This window comes from Vitis riparia, chromosome 15 (assembly GCF_004353265.1).
Source record: "Vitis riparia cultivar Riparia Gloire de Montpellier isolate 1030 chromosome 15, EGFV_Vit.rip_1.0, whole genome shotgun sequence".
Classification (NCBI taxonomy): domain Eukaryota; kingdom Viridiplantae; phylum Streptophyta; class Magnoliopsida; order Vitales; family Vitaceae; genus Vitis; species Vitis riparia.
In genome coordinates, this window is record NC_048445.1 from 1,585,016 (window position 1) to 1,594,413 (window position 9,398).

The following is a 9,398-nucleotide window of genomic DNA, read 5'->3' on the forward strand; positions in this document are numbered from 1 at the left end:
AGGAATGGAAATGAAAAAGAAATAAATTTACAATAATATCCTTACATATAATTTAAAATATTTTTTATTTTTACTTTTATTTTAAAAAAATAAAATTTGAGAGGTTTTTTGTTATTAAATAATAAGACTAAAAAATATATATATACTCAATAAATAAAAAATTAACCATAAAAAATCGTATAACCCTAATGCACAAATATTCAATTATTATTTTTATTAAAAATTTGAATAATTTGTCATGCTTAAGTAGTTATAAAATTATATTTTTCAAAAAAAAATTATTTATTATAATATTTAAATTCTCAAAGCTAGCAAATGTTTTTCCTATTTTCAAAAGAGGAAATAAAAGAATTCAAATTTATTCTAATTTTCAACAAGTATCATATCCGATAAAATCCGTAACCTTAAAAAATTTTAAATATTCGTTTTTTTTTTTATCAAAATTTTAAATAATTTGTCATGCAAAAAAAGCTATAGAATTATATTTTACTAAGAAAAAAAAGATAAGAAGTGGATGATGAATGGATAGACCTTTACAAAGAAGATAAACATCGAGTTTGAAAAACAAGATAAGAGGGTAAAATAATAATTTAGGTTATTTTATATTATCAAATAGGTTTAATGAATCAGAATACCACCTACTTTTAATGAATGCAAATCTGACTCATAAGTTGGATTTGATTTCTGCCGGAATAATTTTTTATTTCATTTCCGCCTTCTTAACATTTATCCAAACATAGGAATAAGGGAGAAAAGGAATGAGATGTCTATTCTCACTCCCTATTCCGTGTACCAAACACCCCCTAAAAGAAAAGTAGTAGATTCATGCAGAGAAGACATCTGTTCAAACCAAATGGTGGAATCACTACATAATCACAATTTTTTGTAACAAAATTTGTAGGAGTTCGATAATTTTTTTCTCAACAAAAATCAAAACCATGTCTCTCTTGTTGCTGAACAATTAGAAAAATGCGGAAATTGTCCCTCCAGACATATCATTGCTGACTCAAGAATATCTTAACCACTCACAAATTCCCTGAGTTGAAAACATGAAGATCCAATAAGGTATTGTAGTGCCCCTTCTCAATTTCATCTTCTTTAACATGATGAAGGAGGAGGGTTTCAATGGCAAAATCTTCCCAATCAATATCAACTTTTGCTCTCCTTCGTTTCTTCTCCGCATGTAAATGTTCCTGTTCCTTGGCCGAAAAATCATCTGTGTCATCTGAACTAGTATTTGATGGATACATAACCTTCTTGATGCGCAGCTTAGCAGCATTTATTTTTTCCCTTCTCCGTTCATAGGCTAAGCATCCGGAAACAAAAGATGGAGGCAAAGCATTCAATCCTACATCTTTCTCCAGTATCTGCTTAAGCAAAAGCTTTTTACCCTTTTCCGATTTTCCATTCCACCAATTCTTAATTACAGGAGGATCATACTCTCTCCGCCTTTTTCTTCTTCTGTTATCCCCTCCATCATCTCCCATAGGGTTAACCCGAGAACCCTCATTCACAAACTTAGAGTACATCAAAGACAAGGATTCTTGCGAAAGCTTGAGCTTATCGGAGTCATCAATGTCTAACAATAACCCATTTCTATCATCTGCTGCAGCACCCTTGTCAATGCTATAACCTTCGGATACATAGTCAAATTCTTTCTTCAAACATTCACTAACAACACTGTCCAAATCAAAACCAATCCTCTCCAAATTCTTCTTCCCTTTTCTGGGTTTTCCGGATAATTGTGACCTCAACTTCATCTCCATATATTGAATCACAAAAGGTGCATTCTTGACTATATTTTTAGAGGAAACATCACTCCCCCATGGCAATGATTGGGCTACTTTCACAAGAGCCTCTGAAAGCTCTTTATACCTTAACCTACTCGTGGCCACTCCGGCATGAATTTCATTTGCAATATTCTCGATCCGAATATCCACTTGATTCAATTCTGCAACAAACATTAACACAGCTGCAATCATCGGCAGTGGCCTCCGCCCCGTCGTCAAAAACCATTTCACTGCCCATTGCACCAAAAATTTGCCTTGTTTAAGCATTTGATCCACCTTATCCTTGGAAACCCTATTCAAACTCCCACATTTTCGAAACGCTAATTCGAAGGAATTCACAATGTCAAGCTCCGGCAATTTCAGATTCAAAAATTCAACAACGCGGCCGATCATTCGCCCTAGCTCATAAACATCGCAACCAATCACCGCCCCCACTTCGGCAATCGGCAGTGCTCGATTGCTCCGCCGCCTTACAACATACGAACAAGCGCCAACGAGGACAGGGAACCAATCGCCTTGACCGAACTCTCCTTCTGTAATGGTGGAAACCATTATCCTGACCTCATTCGACTTCTCACTCGAAAACCCTAACTTGAACATCAAGTCATCGATGAGTTTCTGGGCTTCGAAGATTTTCTTGTCCTTGTAGTTCAAGGAGCTTCCGGTTCCGGCGGTGCCGACGCGGACGAATGTGCCCTGTGGACCATTGAGGCCACCCAATTGGGGATCGTAGTTGTCGAAAGGTTGGATGAGGCCGCAGGATGAACACACCAATGAGCCCGTTACATCGTCCCGAATCAAAGAATTCTTTTTACAACCTTTGCAGGAGCCTGAGGCCTCCATCTGGAGGCCGTTTGTTTGCCTAGAAAATTAGTTTTTGCAGGCGGATGTAGTTGCAGGGAGGAACCCACGCGCCGGGAGTATGGCGTGTCGCTTGAGGGACCGTCGCCTCCTGCGGCCCTGCCTTTCAGTAGTGGGAGCAGGCCTGACGCCGTGGGGAGTAAAGGCTGTCTCTGTTTTTGAAGGCCCAAATGACTTTTTCATCCTTGGGCCTGCAAGGGAAGGGTTTCTGTAGGCCCATTAGGCCCGTTCTCTCGGTCCTAAGGGAGGGTTTTGGTTGGGAGGTCAAGGTGATGACGGTTTTGGTTTTGGTTGACGAGGGTTTAGGCAGAATGAGGCAGAAGGGAGGTTTTTATGCAACATTTTTTAAAACAATTCTCATATACTTTTTTAAAAATATACAAAATAAGTTAATTTCAAGTCACCACATGACTTTTGTTCTAAAAAAATCATAAAACAATTTTTAAAAATAGTTCTTGAAATTATTTTTCAAAACTGTTTTTTAAAACATTTTTTAAATAAAATCATAAAATTCAAACTTTAATTTGAAATTTCCACTAATTCCTGGGTATTAACATCACACACACACAAATCATGCACTACAACATGTGGACACACACCCACTTCCCAATTCCTAACCTCCACTTCCCCTCATCCATTTTCCTTTTCTCCTCGTCTTCTCTTCTTTATTTCTCTACAACTTATCCCACAGGTATATCTGATAGTGAATTTCTACAGCCATAAATAAAGGCGTAAAGAAGGTACGATAATACATCTCTACAACCATAAATAAGGGTGCAATTGGTTTTCTTTATCCTTATTTATTCAAATATTTACCAAGTTGTGATTCATTTTTTAAAAATAGAAAAGGGTTTTTGATAATAAAAATATGCATGAGAACTTTAAATGGTACTGCCTCTTCACGTGTGAATGTTCCTTTGAGGTAACTATCACAATATATATATATATATAGTTAAAAAATTTGAGGAAAAATATATGGAGAAAATAATGGGAAAGAGAAGTAAGATGAAAATAAAAAATATTAAATAATTAGTAGCACAATAAAATTAAAGAGAAAGATAGAAATGTGTAAACTCAATTTTTGTAGTGGTTCAGTAAATTTCACATACGTCCACTCTTCTCAAACTTCTTCTGAAAAAGGCTTTCACTAAACTAAAACTTTTAACCCAAATTTTCAAGAGATAGAATTGGATTCAAGGCTCCAATAGGTTCTTACAACCTTTTTTTAAGTTCAATCTCCACTTGAAACTTCAATACTCAATATTTCTTGGTATATTGAATGTTGAACCTCACTCAATCCTAACTCAATAAATGAATAAATACAAATAAGGTAAGGATTAATACAAATGATGTCTAAGAATGATTTGCAAGTGAATGATTAATGCACAAAAGAATGACGGCTTTGAATAAAAGAAAATAGTATATGAGAAATTCAATGCAAGTGTTCTCTTATTAATAAATGTACAAAAGAATAAATACTAAGGATTAATACAAAATGATGCCCTAAGAATGATTTATAAGTGACTGATCAATGCACAAAAGAATGAGAGTTTTGAATAAAAGAAAATAGTAGATGAGAAATTCAATGTAAGTATTCTCTTGTCAATAAATGCATAGGAGATTTCTATTTATATTTATATTTATAGGTTTATAACCTTAGACATCAGAAAAGGCATAAACTAATATTGATTGGTCAAGCTCTAGTTCAACCAATTCAATAGTCGTTGGACAACAAGTGAACATTTGTCCTTTTTTTAGGTTTGATCAGGAAAAAGGTAGACTAAATCAGGAATGCAAACTTTTTGGAAGAAAGAGAAAATTTTTTGTACCTTGGATCGATTATCGATTGGGAAAGAGTAATCTATTTGACTGATTCCCAACTAGTTAAGCCACTTTAGGTCTCTCATTGACCAATTAGACCATTTTAGGCTTAAAAACCATTTTTTTTCCTTTAAAAAAACTTTTTTAACACTTAGACATAATCTTTAGGAACCTATATAACTCAATCTTAAAGAGTTTTGCCTACGCTTTTTGGATGTATATATTCAGATTCAAATAAAAATATGATCGTTTATGTAAATTAATAGAAAAATCATGTATGATGAAATGTATGAACAAGTTTACATTTTAAGTGCACCAAAATGATTTATCTTACATTGAATTCAATCTTCATGTAATCTTGACTTTGTTTTCCATCTTTTAAGATAACTTGTCATTTTTCTTTTAATTTTCTCATTTATCACTTAAAACTTATCATGATTTACAACCATTAACACACTTAACCATGATTTGTTATCATCAAAATATACTTAGAAGAACTCTTAGACTAACAATATGAATAGAATTTTCATAATGTTATAATATATTTTAATCACGTATATTTATAAAGTTTTAAAATTTAGTTTAATTTTTTATTGAATTTTTTTATAATTTTATTAAATTATTTTTTAAATAATTAAAAAATATATATAATATTAACTAACTCCTTGCTCGTATAACAAGTCTAATTATATTAAAAAACTACAAGGTTATCCTTGTGTTTACAAATATTTCTATTCTTATACATCTTATTCAAATTTTTCCTTAGAAAAAAGTGTCATATGTTAATTCCTTTTTGTAATTTATCTCAAACCTGTTCAGTTTTTCCGTTGCATACGGCTACTTTCTTTAAACCCTAACCCTCTATTTCTTATACTCTATTTCTTTTGTTATAATTTTTTTTTTTATGTAAATATATAGTCTCTGCAATCTATATTTGCCTTTTGTAAACCCTAACCGTCTGTTCGGTCTCCGAGAAAAGACAGGAAAAGAAAAAATTCAAAGCAAAATCGCACATTCAACTGACGGTCACTGAATCAATTGTACAATTGCCTCGCTTCAGTATCGTGTTCCTTGGTTTTCGCAGCAACCAAACAGAGGGTAAGCTTTTCTCAGGAGATGCCATAGACCCACCCTTTTGTTGCTTAATAATATTATCGAATTTGTAATTTTATTCCTTGATCATAAACACAAAGATTTAGGGTTCGTTGGGAGTGATTCTACTTAAAGTTTTATCCGTAGCGCTATTGTGTGGTAGGGCTTCCATTACAAATGCTAGCATTTGTAAAGAGAATGGTTTGGTGTTTGGATATAAACTTAAAAAAATTGCTTTGATAGTGTTTTTGGTAATGTATTATATAAAACAATTGTTTTTGAAAGAATCATCTGCCAAGTTATTGGCCGAGAATCACTTAACGTGCTTCTTTAGATTTTGTAAAAGCCGTTTTCATAAATTTGTCAAACATCTAATTTTTATAGCAAAGTGTTTTCGAGATTAGGAGGCGTTTTTTAGCCTTTCTCAAAATCTGAAAATCATTCCCAAACGGGTCCTTCAGAATTAAGGGGAAAGAAACTCAAACACACTCCCATTACAAAATTTAGCAATATAAATTTTTCAAAGGTTGGAAGGCTTGGAGGGCTGCTTCTTTGGTCTTTTTGAGCAGATTGAAGGAAAGAAACCGTGAATCATTTGAAAGTGTTGAACGAATGGATCAAGCACTCATAACCTCATTTTTATATGTTTTTTTGCATTGGTTAGGAAGTTCTTAGATAAGGCATCCATGCCTATAGTAAATTTTGGAGACTGGTTGGTTTACATGTTAGGGGGGAAGGAAGTTGTTCTTGTTTTTCTCTTCTTGCGCATTGCCATTTGGCATCTTTGTATATCCTTGCTCACTTCAATATGCCCTTTTTTCTAGTCTTTGTTTACAATACGTTTTGTTTGTCTATCAAAAAGGGTTTGAATAGGGGGGGGGGGGGGGAAAGAAGAAAAGGGTAAGTGAAAAGGGGTCTATATTAGAAAAAGTTCTACTATTATCGTTGTTGTTGTTAGTTCTTATACATATTTGGTACCGGGATGAGTTCATTTTGGAATCATGTATCTTCTATTTGAATATAATGTATGAATTCCTTTTGAGAATAGAAGAAAATGAATACTATAGAACTATTTTTAAATTTTTTTAAATCGCAGAGAGATCACTAATTGTAATTACTTTGTATTCACAACTCGTTTTTCTAAGAATTGTTATTACAAGTAACAACCCAATCTTTTGATGTATCTTCTGCACCCCTTGTATTATATAATATAGAAATAAGGTCATAATTATTGCTGATCATGAATCAAAACCCAGGGACATACTGCTTTCTCCTCATAACAACTTCTCTTCTTCGCATAATTCTTTGCCATATTAGCCTGATGGAACCTTTTCTTCAGCATTCCCTTCTACGAGGACAAAATATTCATCTTTTTTTTCTCAAAGGTTGCACCTGTATCAGTTGCTGTCCATCACTTATTGCAGCTCTTGTTTTACTGTTGTTCTTTGTAAGCTTCCTCTATTTCATTAGTTGCACCTTTGTCTTGCCAGTGGATCATGACCGGTCTTGCTTGTCATCCGCTGTTTTTGGCGGCAGCAAACTCAAATCTCATAGACCACCTTTATAGCCTTGTTGTCTCAAAGCCTTGAAGTCTATAACTTCACAGTTTGCTTTATAGACTTCACTTGAGCAATTGCAATGCTGTATTCCTTAGCTTCTTGTTGCAGAAAAATCACCAGCTTCTGTCTCTATCTAGAGATGGCAATAATGATTATGAATTGCCTCTTCATAACTTGAGGCATTGTCCTTTTTATGGGAATGACTATGTTTTTCTCTCATCTGAACCCAACAAAAAGGAAAAACAAGTTCAGGTTGATGAATGAAGAATTCAACTTAATACTGAGAAAATCTATTTGTATGAAGTTATAGAACTATAAATGCCACTTGGGTCTCTGGTTACAAACCTTTCTAGTTTTCATTTATTTTCTCATTTGTCAAAAGAGTTATTTATTAAATTGCATTTGTCCTTTGATTGTTTGAATATTTGTATGCATATGTTTGTTCTTGCTGATGAAATCATATTGCTCTTGAGGTCTTAATGCTCTAGTACCACTCAAATTTCCTTGAGATTCCTGAGCACAATGCTTCATCCTGGACTTTAAAATGTCATCTTATGGGTTGCCTTCTAGCCTTCTATTGATCCTTTTTGACCTTTTCCTTTGACCTTTACGATTGTTTTTTTTTTTGTATTTTGGTTGACTTGTTTACGCACTTCTAAAAAGGCCCAATCCTAAAAACCAAACAAAAATGGTAAGTTCTGTTTTTATCAGGAGCAAAAATAAAGTATATGGCCTTTTACTTCAATTCAATTTGTCAATTATTGTTCTTCTTCCACTGTTGTGTCAAGGTTTCTTTATTGCCCTATTAATATCCTGAATATTTTTTTCACTCGATTCCTAGGAATGGTTTAGCTAATCATATCTACCTTTTGAACTTTGGCAGTGACTGAGATGGAAGGAACATCCGGTCCTTGTATGCAATTGGCCACAACTACTAACTCTGATTTAGAAACCAAGCCAAAACCTCAAGTCATATACCGCTGTAAGAGATGTCGACGAATTGTTGCTGCACAAGAGAACATAGTCCCACATGAGCGTGGCCAGGGAGAAAAATGCTTCAAATGGAGAAAGAGAAGTGGTGACCTGACAGAAAAGGAACAATCTGAGTGCTCCTCCATATTTGTAGAGCCCATGAAATGGATGCAAGCAGGTCAGCGTCTAAACCCGAGTCATATTTTATTTAAAAACCCATTAATTTGTTCTTCCAAACTAGCAGACTAACCTTTGGATTGTGAATTATATGCAGTACATGAAGGTCATGTAGAAGAGAAGCTGCAATGCATGGGCTGCAAAGCTCGATTGGGTTCCTTCAACTGGGCAGGCATGCAGTGCAGCTGTGGAGCTTGGGTTAATCCAGCATTTCAGCTGCACAAGAACCGATTGGACGAGTGCCAGACATGAGCCAAGCCATTTCTGCACTGGTGTGGATTGAGAGACTCCAGTCAGCGGTAAAACCACATTTTCTTGGTTTCTAGTTAGTAAACAAATTCAGATTATTATACCAAAAGTTAAGCAGCTCGTATGGAAGATTGATGGAAATTCTAATACAAGGATTGATGGCAAAATGTTATTTCTTGGAAATATGCTGCGGAATGTACTTATACAATTTTACTTGCTATTCCATCAAAAAATATTTGAGTCTAGAAAGCAGTTCTAAAACACTCTTGGGTCGTATTTGACAAATGTATTTCTATTGTTCAGAACAAAAAAATAATAAAATATGTTTGGCAATTAGAAAACGAGAGCTAGAAAACATTTTTTTGTTCCTAAAAAGGAGAAAATAAGTTATGTTTGGTAACTGTTTTAAAAATAGTTTTTTAAAATTGTTATTTGATGTTTTGTAGAACAAAAGTTTTGAAAACCTAAAATATATTTAACCAATTTTTAATATTTTTAAAAATAATTTTTATATTTACAACTTTAGTTTTAATCATTATATGTATTTGTATAATTATTTTTTAAAATAGCTTTATAAAAATAAGTGAAAACAACTAATTTTTTGTTTTTTGATAAAAAAAAATAAAAAATAGTTTATGGTTATCAAATATGTTTTTAAATTTTTTTGCTTTAAAAAACATAAAAACTATTCTTGAAAAGTGTCGCCAAACTAAGGATTAAAATTTTGGATTTTTTTGGCGAAATATCGCCGATATATCGAATATCGGTGGTGTCCGACACGATATTAGGTACCGATTAGGAATTTCGGTAATATCGTTGAAATATTGATTTGAAGGCAAAAAATCAACGAAAAATGAAACTACGGAGGAAGCCTATT

At 33.5% G+C, this 9,398-nt stretch overlaps 2 protein-coding genes across 2 annotated transcripts; one reads left to right on the plus strand and one right to left on the minus strand.

Moving 5' to 3' along the window:
• Positions 1-1,025: 1,025 nt before the first annotated feature.
• Positions 1,026-2,633, minus strand: LOC117932584 (plant-specific TFIIB-related protein PTF2-like). Its single transcript, XM_034853860.1, has one exon. It carries the CDS (start codon positions 2,631-2,633, stop codon positions 1,026-1,028), a length of 1,608 nt encoding a protein of 535 aa, XP_034709751.1.
• A 2,744-nt stretch (positions 2,634-5,377) lies between these two features.
• Positions 5,378-8,763, plus strand: LOC117931769 (probable inactive dual specificity protein phosphatase-like At4g18593). The gene is made up of 3 exons (XM_034852831.1): positions 5,378-5,570; positions 8,007-8,273; positions 8,370-8,763. The coding sequence occupies exons 2-3, from the start codon at positions 8,015-8,017 to the stop codon at positions 8,522-8,524; spliced, it is 414 nt and encodes a 137-aa protein (XP_034708722.1). The 5' UTR covers positions 5,378-5,570; positions 8,007-8,014; the 3' UTR covers positions 8,525-8,763.
• The last annotated feature ends 635 nt before the right edge of the window (positions 8,764-9,398 follow it).

Bases quoted from the DNA above. Each gene is read 5' to 3' on its own strand.
- LOC117932584 (XM_034853860.1), bottom strand. From the start codon at position 2,633: ATGGAGGCCTCAGGCTCCTGCAAAGGTTGTAAAAAGAATTCTTTGATT.
- LOC117931769 (XM_034852831.1), top strand. From the start codon at position 8,015: ATGGAAGGAACATCCGGTCCTTGTATGCAATTGGCCACAACTACTAAC. The intron at 8,274-8,369 runs GTCAGCGTCTAA...AATTATATGCAG, and splicing joins CATGAAATGGATGCAAGCAG to TACATGAAGGTCATGTAGAA.